The 16,379-nt window shown below is 36.8% G+C and overlaps 1 protein-coding gene across 9 annotated transcripts in view; it reads left to right on the top strand.

Moving 5' to 3' along the window:
• LOC104149654 (transmembrane protein 180-like) overlaps positions 1 to 16,379 on the top strand; it is a 17,881-nt gene extending 1,502 nt beyond the window's left edge. For 4 of the 9 annotated variants that reach the window (XM_068909077.1, XM_068909081.1, XM_068909079.1 and 1 more), the window contains 6 exons: positions 1,891 to 2,071; positions 2,830 to 3,564; positions 6,541 to 6,695; positions 8,218 to 8,301; positions 9,321 to 9,464; positions 15,945 to 16,379. In XM_068909077.1, the coding sequence (XP_068765178.1) occupies positions 1,919 to 2,071; positions 2,830 to 3,564; positions 6,541 to 6,695; positions 8,218 to 8,301; positions 9,321 to 9,464; positions 15,945 to 16,074 (1,401 nt within the window). In that variant the 5' untranslated portion in view covers positions 1,891 to 1,918 and the 3' untranslated portion in view covers positions 16,075 to 16,379. Of the gene's footprint in view, positions 1 to 1,890; positions 2,072 to 2,829; positions 3,565 to 6,540; positions 6,696 to 8,217; positions 8,302 to 9,320; positions 9,465 to 10,891; positions 11,972 to 14,891; positions 15,501 to 15,944 lie in introns of those variants that run through there. The other 5 variants (XM_068909082.1, XM_068909083.1, XM_068909076.1 and 2 more) reach the window with 3 other exon arrangements.

Below are 16,379 nucleotides of genomic sequence, written 5' to 3'. Positions count from 1 at the left end.
AAATAAACATTTTAAATGGGGATCGTTTCAATAACCTTATTTTCCATTTTAGGTTTCTCGGTAATAGTTTATGAAACAGAACTTGTTACAAAAATGCAAAATTTCATCCCTTGGACATGGAAATACTGCTATAGCCATAGCTCCATGAAAAATAACTTTGAAAACATATATCACTGTCATTCTCAAGTATATACAAATTCAGTCATGTGCTTAAAAAAAAAAAAAAAGAAAAGGTTGGCCTTAGAGGGAAAAAAAAAAACTTTGATCAAGTTGTTTTTCAGCTTGATTTTTTTTCCTTACTTGTAAAGAGGAGTTATTTCCTCTTTGCTTATTGTTTCATAGTTGAGCATCTTAAATAGAGGTACAAAAATACACCCTCGTTTTACCGCTCTTAAAATACCTCACTTTCTGTGTTGGAGGGAATGGAAGAACTGCTGTTCCATATTCTGCCTTAGCCAGAATAGACAATTTTCCAGTCCCCTGCTTTGTCTGTTGCCTGGCCCTCACCTGGTGATGAAGAATTTACTGTTTTCCTCACAGCAGCCTGTCTTCAGCCACTTGGTGAACCACAGGCAGCAGGAAGGTTCGAAACAGCCGTGCTTTTCATTTCCTGTTTCTTTCATGATCATTTTATGAGGAGTTCAAGGAATTGCTAATAGATTTGTTTATCAAGCTGAACAATCAAATATTCAAACCGTGTATTTTGATGAATATTTGAAAAATAGCTTTTAGGATAAAATTGTTAGTATAGCGCACAAGAGTGAAGTGTGGACCATTGATGGGACACGGGCTGCAAAGTTCGGAGTTAGTGTCCTTAATTAAGGTTGAGATTTGAACCTGAAGTAATAGCCGAATTTATGGCAGACAGTTTCTTTTGAACAAATATACAGATGAATAAAGGCTCAGTTAAGGACAGAGTATCTAAGAGAAGTATTGGCGTGTTGGGATTAGAGAATCAAATCTGGTCAAGGACCATAAAGGTACTCATTGCTCTGCTTTAAAAGGTAGAGGTTCTCCAGAACCTCTAGCTATTTTCATTGGAGGGTTTATACTAAACATACTTCAGCTAAATGCTAGATATGTGGAAAAAGCCAACATGTTACAAAATTGTTGGCTGAAGATCTGTTTGCTATATTAAGGAACTATATATCCTTGGGCTGAATCTGTTATTTGGATATACTCCAAATCCTGTGTTACTCTATATGAGTTACTTTCTGGATTTTATTTACACAAGTTCTCTTCCAGTACGAAAATGTTTCTTAAAAGGTATTTTGATTGCTTTAAGTAAGTTTCATTAGTTTATTAGCTGAAAATATTGCTTCCATGACTTGGGCTCCTTTTTGTTAACTAGTAACATTAGAAAATAGGAAGACAAAGCTTTGAATTCATTTTAAAATAAATGTTCATCTAAGCGCATGCTGAATTTGACATTCATAACAATGGAATACACAGGAATATGAATTGAGTCACTTCATTCCTACCCAGTTCTTTGTAATTGTAGAACTACGTAGCTAGCAGGAAGGATGTAAAATGTACGCAGTTGCTTTGAACTCTACCTCAAGATTAGTGCTTGCAGTAGCAGACTTTTGTGTTGGGTCTGTGCACCAGTTGCTTTATGTGCTCTTGACATTTTGTCTACTTGTTCTTTTGTTTTTTAAGGACTGATTATATTGGGAAATGCCATGCTTAATTTTTACACCTGTTCAGTTTTGTGCTCAGTGTCTCGTACCTCAGTAAAATGTGTTGCGCGTTTAACAAAAAAGTGACTGAGGATGGGGAAATTCTCATCCAAGACACTAGTTTCGCTTCTCTGAAACAAGCAAATCTCCCATGTCTTTTTGCTTTGGAAAATGTTTCTACCAACGATTGTAATTCTTCTTTTGTAACTAGAGAAAGAAGAGACTTGCACAATTTGGAAATGAAGTTTGTTTGGGGAATTCATCCTAATGCACTGGCATATTCCATGACTACATTAGGTGCTGGAATGATGAACAGTATCTTTAATTTCTACTACGTTAAGCTTTTCCTAAACCAATACAAAATTTCAGAAGTAGCGTTTCATCAAGCACAGGTATTGTACAGCGGAATATTTTGATTTCTGTGTTGTGCTCTGTGTCTGTATTGGCATATCAAAGTTATTTTTATTAATGAATTCCTTTTGAGTTTATTGCAAATAGTTATACAAAAATTCCATGTTAAATTTAGTTAATGCATGAGCAATTGAAGGCATACTTAAAGTGCATTGTTTACAGTCTTTAAATTAAAAAATCTCTGGACTTTCATTGCTGGAAAGATTTTTACCTTTCATAACTTGAAGTAATGTTCTAAACTAATCTTGCACTTCAGCTTCATGGAGACCTTCGACTTCAGTGCTTTCCTATGGACTATTTAAGTACTTAAATACTGCCTTTTTTTCTGCAAGTTCCTACTCATGTGAGCAACTTGAGCACCTAAATGATCTCCTGAATATGATGGCCAACTCATGCTTTAAATTACTTGCTGTAAGAGCTTGTGAGATGAAAGCCCAGATACATAAGCTTTTGAGGGAGTGAGGTCTTGGAGACAGGGGTTTATCTCAACTGGAGTTGGGCACCTTCCTGCCTATTCGGTTTGTTTTTCAAAGCTACTCGTTTACTGTCAACATCTAAATACCTTTGGAAATGTGTTCCTGAGTCCATTTTGACCTGGCAAGCTTCCCTCTCTTTTTATTCTTTGAATAGAGATTTATTTTGCATAAATACAATGTTTATTACTTGTGTGTTTGCACAGCCTCTGCAGAAGAATGACACTAATGATAAATTCTGTTGTTTTTCATGCTTGTTGTCACAGGTGGTATTTATGATATGGAATGCCATTAATGATCCTCTTTTTGGGTATATTCAAGACAACTCCAAATTCGCATGCTGCTCAAGACGTCAGTTTTCAATTTTATATGGAGCTCCCTTGTATGCGTTAGCCTTTTTGCTTCCTTGGTTTCCTTGGAAACAGTATGAGGAAGGTGACTGGCTAAGCGGTCTTCACCTTATTGTTGCTTTATGTGCTTTTGATGGTTTGCTTACGTTTGTGCTTCTAGCACAATGCGCGCTCTTTGCAGAAATTTCCACAAGACATGAAAGTAGGCTTCAGCTTATTAAATATAACCAAGTAGCAACATTAATTGGATCAACAAGCATTCTCTTCTGTGGTCTAATATCAGACAACATGGAAAAGTTTGCCTGTTTTCAGGCTTTTACTGTTTTGGTTGCAGCGTTGGCAACAGCTTGTATGTGTTACACAGGCAAATATAGCACAAGTCAGTATGAGCAGAGAGAAGTTCTTACGGAGAGCGCTACTCTGGAAAATGGTGATGGAGCTCTCTCCTGGTCCTCTGTAATTTCATTAACCAAACAGATTATGGCAGAGAAAAACTTTTTATTTTTTGTAACTATGAACTTCTTCCAAGTCTTCCACCTTGCCTTTTGCAACAATTTTATGATGATCTTTGCGGATAATCTCATTCCTAAGGATGTCCTTTCTTCCTCAATAAGAAGTGTCATGTATGGAGCAGGCTTTATTTGTCCTCAGGTAAGCAGTATGCTTCTTTTATTTCAAAAGATGAAACGATGGTGTTTTATTCGTTCTCAGTAGAGTAAGGTATCCATTTATACTGTTCTGCAGAACAAATGCTGTATCCGGCATAAGCTATTGGTCATGCTGAGAAATAAAGCTAGCTCACCAGCGCTCTGAAAGAACAAAGTACTTGTGTGTACAGGCTAAGCAAATACAAGAGTAGGGTAGTCAGAGAGGGCAAGCAGGCAAATTGGTCGAATATACAAGAATTTGAAACGTGGGTGTGCAAAGAGTGAATATTGTGTGTCTTACAGGGTTTATAATAGCTCAGTATAAAGGAATGGGAAACGTGGTCAGGAGAAAAAGTTCCTAAAAGCAAAATCGGTAGCATTCTGAATTCTTTTCTCTTTGTTTTTGTATTTTGTCTTATATGATGACAAAACAATCTCTTCTTCCAGAAGTTTCCCAGATACATTGCACAAAACCCTGGAAAATTATTAGGTATGAAAAGCAGTCTTGAAGTATACGAGATCTCAGTCATGGGAGCTGAAGAAAACTCTAAATAGCTACTTTTGGAGAATGATAAATTAAGATTTATTTTGTTGTTTGCTCTCCTGATCAGCTACATTTAGAGGGTATGGAGAAAGAGGCAATTTCAAGAGCCCAATCAGAGGTGGGAGGAGGAGCGATGAACTGAAAAAGAGAGAGAACCCAAGCTAGTAGCTTATGAGAGCAAGAAAAGCACCGAAAATGTATCCCACGAAATGTAAATGTACTTGTTTGCAGTAAATAAGAAAATGTGCGTTCTAATTCCCTTCTAACTTCGGACACTGGATCTTTAAAAACTGCTACTGTGTTTACTACTTGCTGGATTTCTCAAAAACTGAGTACCCCGGCTTTCCTCACAGGCACTGATGGTGCTCAGAATTTCTGAAAATTGGGCTGTTGGTTCTTTAAGTTGTAATGTTTGTTTTTTTTTTTTAATAAATAAAACCTAGAAGGAGATACCGGAAAGTACAGCTAGAATACGCAGCTGAGAATTTCCGTAACAGTTCGGGCTTTTGCTTATATAATACCGAAAAAGTGACTTTTCTCTCCTAGAAATCCTAAGCATTCCTTCTTTCTTCCATAGCTCTTAAATGTCTGTCCTTTCAACTTTTACCCTTACCACAGCTTTAACTCAACTAAATTGTTAGGTGATGACCTTCTTTGGAAGTGCATCAGAAACTACAGAAATTACAGATTTAGGACAGCTTTAGTAATTTTACTCTGGATATATATTAGTCAGTGCTGTTGATAAAATCAGTGTGACAGTGTAAAACGGACAATCTTTCAGAAAACGCGTTTCTCTCTGCTCCCCAGAGACTCTTTGTCTAGAAGGTCGCTGAACCGTAGAGAGTTTGCTGTGACCTTATTTTGTTCTTAGGTTTTGTCCCTCTGAGCTCAAGATATAATAAGAGAATTATCTGGTGGCAATGTCCTGAACTTCACTTACTGGAAAAGCACCCAACCCGTGTAAAATAAAGCCCCTTATGAACGTGCTTCAGTGGCCTGAACTAAACTAGAACGCAGCTTCTCTCATGGGTTCCTTTTTGCAGCGGATGCCAAGAATAAAACCTGCCTAGCAGGGAAACCTTGTTGCTGAAACAAATGCAAGCATATTTAAATCTAAGGCATCATTAAGATAGTATTTTTCTTAGAAACATGCAGTCTTAGAAATACGCAAGTTGTCAGGAATTTTCTAAACCATAAGCGCTTCCTGACACAGGGTTATTTCTCAATTATAGGGAGACACGGTCATGGTTTTTACAATGACATGCATTACATAATGTCTTACCATTTCTAATATAAGTGCATTTCTGCAAAATGCCTAAACGTAGCTTGGGATTGTGTTTTAATTTCTTTCAATCAGATTGCTTTATTATAGCAACTTTTCAGATTTGTTTTACCTGGTCTTTATAGTCCCTGCTCATTGGTTTAAGTAGAAAACTTGAGCTTCTTCAAAACAGTATGTGCCACAGTCATTTCTGTCTGACAATAGCGTCCTGGTCTTATTCCTTGTGTTGAAGTGTTTAAATATTGGAAAAGAGGTACAGGGATAGTTCCTTCTTGTTCTTAAATAGTACTTCACTATTAAGCTGTTCATCTTTGTAGCACAGAAGGAAGGAGAAAATGTCTATCTCTACAGGGCTTGGGAATCTCTCTTAAGTGATGGCGATGAGGACCGCATACCTGTAGATAGCGATGCAGGCTTATGTAGTAAAGAGAAGAGCATCATGCATTACAAATGTGCTATTTAAAATGGAAAGTGAGGAAGGATACAGAAGAGCTTACAGTTTGTTAATACTATAAGCAGCTCTTAATGACGGTTTTGTGAATTTGCCCATCACTAGCTTCTAGCATGGATTATTGCTTGCTAAGATTGGCAGAATTAAAACGCAGCTACATACATTGTCTACCGGCATCTGCCTTTCTCTACTTAACTGTAAAGTCAATAACTTGTTTAGATCAACTGTCTTGGTGAGCTGGCTTTATCAACTTAAAGGTCATGCTGAGTATCTATAAATGTCGGGGAGGACAGTAATATTAACGAAAATTTGATTCTCCAAAAATATTTTCGATCGGCAGTTAAACTTCAAAGGGCAAGATGCTCGGTTTACAGTTCACATACTGCAAAGTTAATTATTTAAGGAATATCAGATATAATGATCATGGGCATTAAATAGTAGTTAGGAAATGCGGGAAATATTTTCCTCACAATATAGCAATGCTCAGCTGGTTAATTTTGAATAAAGTTAGACCATTCTTACCTTGTAGACCTAGCGTAGGATGATCCAATAAGCAGTTCTCTTTGTTCAGTTCGTATTGTTTATTTGGATTGTACTTTAAGTTGATAATACCTTGTGTGTGGTCTGTGCTTTATAGCTCTCCTAACGCTGAAATACTGTAATCTGTCTTTTCCTCATATGTGTGTGTATATTATCTTTTCAGTGCCTTGTTCTTCTCAGTCATGCTTCATTGAAGAAGTTTGGTTATTACAGAATCATCTTGTTTTCCTTTTACTTTGAAGGAATAGCTGCTGCTGTCATGTTTTTTCTAGGGCCAGAACACTCTTACCTCTTGGCGTTTTATCTCACAGCAAACATGTAAGTAAATATATTTCCTTATTCATAGATAATGCTTAAATAATTCTAACAGAATGCACACTTTTTTTTTAACAGCTGGAAGATTTTGCCACTCTCGTTTAGTTTCCTTTCTGTTCTGCTTTACCTGTCAGAAAAGTTGTACCTCCAGTTACAACTTTTTCAGTTTTCATTTTACTCTACTTCAGCTTTTAATTTCTGCTTTAAAAAGAAAAAAAACCCTAAAGTAACAGTAGAATAAATACAGTAATTAAGGATTGCAGCCACATGCCTCTAGCCACATATCTACTTTAATATGGGACAAATTCAGATCCTAGTGAAGCAGAATCTCATTTCATCCACAAAGACAAAGAAGGTCTCAGTAGAGGAACTCTTCGGAGAATGTTCCCTGCGAAAGCTCAGCCCTTACTTAGTATTGCGTGAACGCTTGTGTACTGCACTGCAAAACAGATGCTGGTAAGTCAGGAGTGCATTAGCTAACCAATACTAAGTCACAGTTTTCACAGGTACTGGTGAAGTATGATGCCCAGAACTAATAGTTGCATAGATGGTACATATTGACATATGGAAAACCTTATTTAAAAATGAAAACCTGTTTGTATCAGAACATAAGTGCAGTGCATAACAGCAGTTCGTTTTCTTTCTGCATTTCCTATTTCACTGCTTTCTTTCTACGTGTTCTTTTCTACCTTCCTTTTTTTGTTCCCTTTTCATTCTCATTTTCAGTATTTTCAGTCATGGGCTACTGTAACACTGAATTGTGTGACCAATAAATTGAATTTCATTACCTGCATACTTTAAATGATGAAGATATATATGGATTTCCCCAGGAAAATCTTCCAAGGTACCTAAAGACTGAATGTTTAAAGTGCTAAATGTTCAAAGCCTTTTGTACGTAGAACTTAATCACACCAAAATGTAACAAGATACACAAATCCTCTGAAATCCTAATAATTGAGTTTATGGTTTCATCTAGTAGTTTAAGAGCTCTGTCTGTGTATCTGCCTATATAATGTAAATACATATGTAAAAATGTATATAAATTTTTTACTATTCTAATTCTTCTCCTTTGCGATTTCTTTGATGTAGTCTTTCCAGTCCTTTTCGTGTCCTTTTCAGATATCAAGAAGAAATTTTCACTTGTTCTTTCTTCTAAAGTGTTTCCTTTTTCTTATAATTTTAAAAACTTTGTACTCATAATCTCAAGCAAGTATTTATAACCTTTTACACCAGCGTCAGACTAAAGTAATTTTGGAATTCAAGGGAAAAAGAAAAAAAAAAAAAGGTTCCCATATAGGTTTCTAATTCTCAGTTATGACGACGGAGCTAGTAATGCTTTCAGAAATAGTATTTAACCAGATATGTCACCATGTCTTAGTGAACGTTTCAGCTTTGTTTGTTTGCAAAGATGTCAGCGTGGGTGGGTGTATGTGTTAGAATGTCGGGATAGGCATCAGTTAATATTTTCTATTATAGAAGTATATAAAAGAGCTATGAAAATCTTAAATGTTTTATCTTTTTTTAGGGTAATTGTACAAGCCTCATTTAGTTTGTTCAATCTGCCCTTGGCAGACATTGTTGATGCAGATTTAATCAAACACAAACGGAGGTAGGTTCAGTCTTGATTGTTTTCTTTAAATATGCTTTAAATGTTGCCATGTTGCTCTTTTAGTAAGTTAGATTATGTCAAAGTAAAGGCAGCAAATGATGAGACATCTTGGGTCCTCAGCGCACAAGTACTTTTTGGAAGAGCAAGTCAGCGTAAGCACAGATAAGACCTTGCACGCGTTTCCCTGCAGTTGCTTCAGCAGAGTAATTTAAACAGTTCATTAGGACATTTCTAGTTTAAATTGTACTACAGTAACACAAGCCCAGACCTACAATTTTTATTTTTGTTACCTTCAATAGGCTTATTCTGTAAGCATACACATCTAGCATATACATCTCTAAGCATAGACATCTTTCTGGATAAGGCCCTTCTAACATGGAAAAGGCATCTGGGAAGTTTTACCTCTGCTACTTACAGTACAAACTTCAAAGTCTAAGTTGTTGCTGTTACCTCTTTGAAATAAAAATTGATAAAACCTGCTGTGACATGGCATATTGCAAGTCATACATCTTCTGGATGTTTATCAGCGTGCAAAAAACTTCCTGACACTTCCATCAATGTTTATATTAGTGTATGTATGTAATCTTGGTCACTGTGTTGAAGGACTTAAACATGAGAACGTCTGCTTTCACAGAGAAAAAAAGACTGCCTGCTTTTCTCGCCTACTGCATGTGAAGTCTTAAATTGTGATTATTTTTCCCTGCTCTGTTCAGTCCAGCTTTTCCTTAATAGTTAGTCAGTGCGCAGAAAGTTAAACTTTGTGGCCAGCATGAGTCATTTCAGAGCTGGGGCTAAGCTCTGTATACCCCAGGAGTTTGTTACCTTTCATTTCCAAAGAAGATGAAATTTGGGCATGATAGCCGTTTGCTATAGTGTGTTAAATATAAAGCTAAATAATCATGATGATTAGCATTTGCATATGGACAGAATTTAAAGGATAACTATTATAAATTATTATGCATGCTAACAATTTAGTGTTGTGGGGGTGTTGTGTTTTTGTTTTTCCCTAAATATTTTAGGTCACCGCTTTCCTCTATGGTTTTTGGTACCAATGCCTTGTTTACCAAGCCTGCCCAGTCTTTGGCTCCAATGCTTGTGGTTACAATTTTAAATCAATTTGGATATGAGAACCTCAACAATGAAATTGCTCAGCCTGATCCAAGGTGAGTTCAAAAGGGATACTTTAAATCACAGAAACTAAAGTAAAATAATCCTGTAATTCTAAAAAGCAAAGTAATCTGCAGTTAGTTTGCATCAACTGTACTTGAGAAAAATTTTCCACTTGTTCTCTGACCTGTACAGACAGGTTTTCTAGAATTTTTTAAAGAATAAATAATTTATTAAACATATGAGGATATCTACCTAGTTTGGAGGGGAAAAAAAGGATGCATTTCAGTAGTTTACCGTCTGCTCTTCTAATGTGCGCAATAAAAAAAAGTGTTTGTGATCTTCTGGGACTTCCTGTGAAGACAGTTGTTGTCCTGGCTACTGTGTTTTGTTTACCTCATAAGCTATAAAAGCCCATGCATTTCCAATATGCTAAGTAACAACAGTAGCTTTGCACTGTGTATTAAGTTCCTCTGGGACTGCAATGAAATCAGTATAATGGTAAGCAGTACTGAAGCCAAAATGATATTCCTACTTCAGGCAAATTCCCTCCCTCCGGTGATTATATTGTTTTCTCTCAAACAAAATATATCTTACATGAAGCCCTACTGGAATGATATATTTATAGGAAGTAAGTTTATAAAAACAATTTTTTATAAAATTTATAAAAACAATTGAATGTGGAGTTAGTACACCAAAAAGATCGTGGGCTGTTTATTTAAAGTCAACAGGAGGAAGTGACAACGTAAGGAATAACGGGTCAGGAGTAAAACGCAGGCATCAGTCTGAGTAGAATTTGCTTGAGAGAATAACATGGCTATCCTGAGAACAACACTGTTTCCTTAAATTACAGGAGAAATACATAAAAGGCAATTGTATATAAGCCTTCTTGGAGGTAGTTCTTGAAGGAGAAAAGACTGGTGGTGTCCCCCCTATGGCCAGGAGAAGGTCTCTTATATGAGGAATTTTCTAAAAAAAAAAAAAAAAAGTATGAGGAGGGACACAACACAGAAGGATAGAGCTGTGCTTCAGAAAAGCGTCCTGACATAAGCAAGGAAAGCTTAAGATTGAGGCTGTATATGAGAGCAGTTAATTTGATTTTAATGCGTTCTGTGGATAGCCAGCCAGTGAGAAGATTTGAAGAGGATATGAACCTCATTATAATGTCAAATAAGATGAGTGATTTTTGCAAAAGAGTGGTAGGTTTAACTGGCTGAGAGGACGGAAGAGATTTATCTTGATAATTCGGAAAAAAATAGATTTGAAGAAGGAAAACTGTAGTTGCAATCCCTTTCAACCAGAGAAGTGATCCCTTTGTGGATGGAATTTAAATCCCGGTAGTCGGTAGTTCAAGTTTTCTTTTCCCAGTAGAACTACAGCAACAATACATTTCTTGTAGGTACAGTTGAAATGCTTTGAATTCTCAGTCTGTAAAACCTATGTTTTCACTTCAGTCATGTCGAAATGTGATTTATTTCACTAGGGCAAGGAACAGCACTAAAGGTGCAAAACTGAGACCAGTTAAGCAAGGGACGCCTGAAATACAGCCCATCTCTTGCCTATTCCTTCAAAAAGAATTTCTTAAATATGAAGCATTCTGCCTGTATTTTCTGCATATGTGTGTGTGCATGCACGCACCAGCGTTCTACACCAAATTGGACTGTTAAAGGCTGTCCTTAGTCATTTGACATTTGTTCCAACTTGTTCATAAATCCTGCAGCCTCCCTGGAGAAGAAATAAGAAAAATGCAATATTAAAAATGTAATTTTCTGAACTGGTCAATGTATGCTTATCCAGTGCTTACTTACCAAATGGACTACGGTGTGTATGTCCATAAAGACCAGGCTACTCAAGATTGTTTCCAGGGAGTCACTTTGCCCATGGTAATGCACTTTGACCACTGACTGACCTCAAATTACTGATACATGTTCAAATCCTATCATTTGATCTCACATTTCAGCCACAGGCAGACTGCTAAAATATGCTTGCCTCTGGACAGAGTTGTTCTTTGGGGACCAATAGAAACTGGATGCAGGAGATCACTTTAAATATGCTCAAACTATTTTCAAAAAGAAAGACTGTACATATAGAAATAATATATAATGAAGTGTTATGACCCATGCGAGTACAATCTCAGCTGTGTCCTTCCTCTCTCTCTAAAAGCAGGCAATATCTATTAAGTGCTCTGGACAGCGTTTACTTTTATTAGGTGTAGTGGTAGTGAATTGTGGAGATAGCATAAAGAAGCCTTTATATCTGCATTAACAACATGTTTGGGCCATGAATAAGTATGTCTTAAGAGTTTCCACCACCTGCTGTTTATTGGGAGAAGAAGAAGGATTCAGTCCAAAATCATACACTTTTTGCTGAATTCTAAATTACTAATTTTTCCTTGAACTTAAACCGTAGCAATAAAGCTCCAGTACTTAATTACAGGGAAAATACTGCTATGTTATGGTTACCAGTTGATGAGCAGTTGCTTCTTAAGTAGAGTTGCATTAGTTTTCTTACAGCCTTTGTTTCACTGATTCTCTTACACTGCAGAAGAATCTTAATGAGATGTATCTTAGTGTCTGTGTTTTGTTTTGGGAGGTTTTGTGTGTTTTGTATGGTAATGTTATATGGTGTGAATGGGGAAAACTGTTAGGAGACCATCGGTGATGTCTCCTTTAGTAACGGTTCCCATGCCTCCCTTGTCTTTCCCTACAGCATCAGAAGTTTGAACGTTGGCTTTTGTATTCTCAAGAGCTTTGCAAGCTTTTGCTGTTGTAAAACACTTTTTCCGACAGTGAGTTTACAATTGACAAATTATGAAAATAAGCTTTTCTGCTTGTTCACACTGATTTTTGTGTAATACTGTCATTTCATTTCCTGGTTCCTTTGCTGAGGTGTTGCTTATCCTAGGCTACAAGGAATGCCTGAGCACACAAACTTTTTGAATGAATTTGACTTGCATATAAAAAAGGTCCTAGCCCATTTGGAGGGGGGATAGCCCATTTGGAGGGGGGAGTCTTTTTCCCCCTACTTTATTTCCCTTATATGTTTGATAGCATTTTGTTGATACCATTCTCCCTTCCAAAGTGGGCTTCATAAATATTGGGGCTTTGGTACTCTTCCAGTACACTGTATCAAAAAATCTGTTTATCAAAAGCTATCGGCTGGGACAGGTCATATGTCCTCTGATTCTTACACCTCCAGCAGAGAGTCCATAAGATGGCACTACCTCACGTACACCTTCTCCTCATTCCAGTTGATGACATTTTGGTTCTTCGGCTAAATTATGTTAAGACTCCTTGACATTCTCCATGATCAGGACATTGCATTATTGTTTCATTAGAGTGCCAAACTGTAAGTTGCTAGTTTTCAAGCTTTGCCTGTCTTTTGGTGCCATCATGCTATTGAGCAATAGGCACAGATATATTCTCTGCCTCAGTAATGGTCACATTCCTGAACAGTGTATAAGGGCAACTGGCATGCTCTGAGTCAAATTCTTATCCCAGAAGATCATTTGAGACAATAGTGCATCGTCACCTTGGTGGCTTCTGGTAAGTTGTATTCTGCAGGGCGTGCAAGCTGTTAAGCCAGCAGAGAGGTTTCATGCAGAGTATAAAGATCTAGAAGAGAGGAAACTTTGGTCACCTTTTTCTGTTTCATCTGTGAGGTATCCTAACAACTCCAGGCAGATGGTTAAGATTCATCAGAAATGAGAAAACGCTTATCACTGAACAACGATCCTGGTACTGTATTAGACCAGGCATTCCAAAGACCTCTTGACTGCCCTTATCTTCCTCTGTATTGAAGCTTTTGAACTGACCATTAGCATCACCAGCATCTTACCAGTACAAGTATTTACTTCTGCTTTAGTATTAGTATCTTCTTAGCCATGGGTGAAGTCGTCTTCCTTAGGACCAATCCAAGTATCTCTTGTTTTTGCCTCTGGTATCATAACTCTGAAGTGGGATTTTTCTGCTATCAGCAGTGTATCGCTCCTCCAGAGGTTTTCTGAGTTTTTGATATAACCTTTATCACACAGGAGGTTGGCCTGTATGTTATACAGGATGCCATATACATTATGTAGTAACTGCACATCAGTTAAGCGTTTTGTAGTGCAAGCTAGCTTAAGAAGGGTTTTTGTTTTTGTTTTTTTTTTAATGTGATATCCTTATAGTATGAGCACTAGCTTGCAGGATAGAGTGGTTTTGGTCTGTTTTTTTCTTTTGATCCATCATCCCAAGTAAAACCTTACTTGTCCTATATGCTAGATTGTTTTCCCCCTGCCTATGGAAAATATACATAGTTTAAAATCTCCCTCTTCTGGAGAGCCGCTGCAACTACAGTTAACTGCTCTAAAAATAGGCTTTTTAAATTCATTCTTCAGACTGAAGTTACATCACAATAACTCTTCGTTCCTTATTAGAGGCACTCTGAACTGTTGATGCATTCCTGTGGAATAGCTGGACTACATCACATTCCATTCAGACTGCTATTAGGGCATTATGTCTAAAGGGCAACAAGTAAAGATTGTATTTTTTATTCCTGGATATGGAAAGAAATGACTGTGTAAATGGAACTTTCGGAAGTTACTGGTTCAGCTCGTTGTTATGATGAACGCTGAGCTTTGCCCTTGATTTATCCCAGTCCCTTAATGATATGTTTTCCAATTCACTGTACTGTATACTATTGCTATTTTTCATAAATAGTATCAACAATAGGTAATATTATTTTCCTAAACCATTATTGTTCCGCTAAAACCATATCAGGATTGCAGCGGTGTAACTCAGTGATTTGGCAGATATTCTTTCTTTTTTGTCCCTCTTGAAGTCTATGTATAAATACACAAGAATTTTAGTACTGAAAACTGTAGTCCTCTTCAGTGTGCAGAACAGGCCAAGTGCAAGCCCCAGCATCCTATTAACTGTGCCTTTGTCTTGCTCTCATCTTCAGGTAAGTAGTTTATCAGTGGCCTCCGTGCTGGCCCTGCTCATGCAGTTAACTAGTGGCAGTTGTGATGGTGGTGTGCATGACATGGGCCCTTGTTTACTTCGAGATGGACTGAGAATGCAACTGAGTGCAGGCCAGTAAACAACCTCCAAACGATAAACTGTTGTCACTGCCAATAAACATTGGTTATGGACCAGTGACCTGCTAGTAAACAGTTCCGTTTCTTAAATCCAGTTGCCCGAGAGATTAAAAGTCATTCAGTTGTAAACTTGTGAGGTTTTGTTTTCTTACTTAGCATTAGCAACTGCATGAGGTAAGATGAATGCGGATTGTTGTGTGAGTGTGTATATGTACTAAGGAATAAATCTGGTTTATGTTGGAGGTTGCCAGAGATTTTCTGTTAAATGCAGTGAGACGTGGATTAAGTCTTTTATGATTCAAAGTACCTGTTAGATTTTATTCAAAAGCCTGCTCAAGTTAATGAGAGTTATTTGCACTGACTTCTTTTTTTTTTTTTTTTTTTTTTTGGACCATGTCCATAGCTGTTCTGTGAGTCTTCCAGCCCATTCCTGAATGCCAAGAAAAAACAGAAAATAACTTAAACTGTCTCTTGGAGAGAGAGTTCATGTAGAGGCTGTTTCTCAGCTTGAGTTCACTTTCTTGATATTTAAGTAATTACAATCCAATAATTAACAGAATGCCAGTAGATAATGATTCCAGCTACTAGCTGGATGCCTAAATGTATGCTTTGAGCTGTCAGAAACCAAACTGTTCCTAAAAGAGGATTTATTTTACTCGTATATTCTCCTCCTTGGTTCACAGTTGTTGATGCTCTATTTTATCTGTTATTCCTTAGAGAAGATTTAGACCAGGAAATACCATGCGTCCATGAGAATGAAGCACAATCTCAGTGTTAATTTCACACGTATACTTTTTATGGTTTAAATTATCTTGTAATCATTTACTTTAAAACAATAAAATTAAATTAGTCTTAATATTTTAAAAGCCCCATTAGACCGTAACTGAATTTCATGCATTAATCATGACTTCTACATAGCACTTGGCAACTATAACAACATACTATGTGGACAGCTCATTAGCAAATGTTCACTAGCAATAGTTACAGTTAAATAAAAATAGTTTCATATTATAATGTTTGCCTCTATTTTCTGCTTTTCTTCCCCTTCCAAATTTTTCAGTCTCACTAAACATTTTTAGATGTCCTGCTCTAGAATTGGGTTATATTGCTTTAAATTCATTTCTGTATCATGTAATACAGATGGGTACTAAAGCAGAGAACAGGATTTCTTGGCTTGCCTATGGTATCTTAAAATTAACCCTTTGTGTGTTACTTATCTCGTTTCCTACTAACTATTATGAAAGGAACAAGCGTCATACAATATATATCTGTAAGTAGAATCGGAAAATATAATCGAAGCGTATCTGATGTCTGAGATATTTACGTTAGCAAAAACTGATTATACACAGTAATGTAATTGAATGTTTTTTTTTTTTAATTTTGCCATGAATCGACGATAAAAGTCAATTCTTTATCTTCCTCATCTTGAAAGATGTCTTTTCATCTTCTTCACCAGTTTGTTTTTAGGTCTTCATGATGCCATGTTCTGTTTGATCTGTCTGGTTCCACTTTGCATTGCAGTCATACAGATCCTGACGTGGACTCGCTTTTCAATCCAGAATAGTCACTTGACCACTGTGCACTAAATAGTGTTTAATAGTTGGTCTGTAAATCTTCTGCTGAACTGTACACAAGAGATGTAGTACGTTTTAAATGTGAAAAAGGAAAACTGCATTGAATGGACTATTAGACCAAACACAGTTTGAGCCGTTTCAATAAAGTTGGATTCTTCGGTGTATGTAGAATATAATACCGAACACATTCAGCCTTAATATTCCAAGTTTGTACAGAGTTTTTTCTGGTTGAGTTGTCATTTGAATGTGACAGGTGTGTGGAAGACAGGGAAGATGTGCTTTTTTCCAAAATTACTAAATAAAGTCATTTCTGGTAC

Source organism: Struthio camelus, chromosome 15, assembly GCF_040807025.1.
Source record: "Struthio camelus isolate bStrCam1 chromosome 15, bStrCam1.hap1, whole genome shotgun sequence".
In the NCBI taxonomy this organism is placed as follows: Eukaryota; Metazoa; Chordata; class Aves; order Struthioniformes; family Struthionidae; genus Struthio; species Struthio camelus.
The sequence above is the reverse complement of the archived record's forward strand: the minus strand, read 5'-3'. Positions and strand labels throughout refer to the sequence as shown.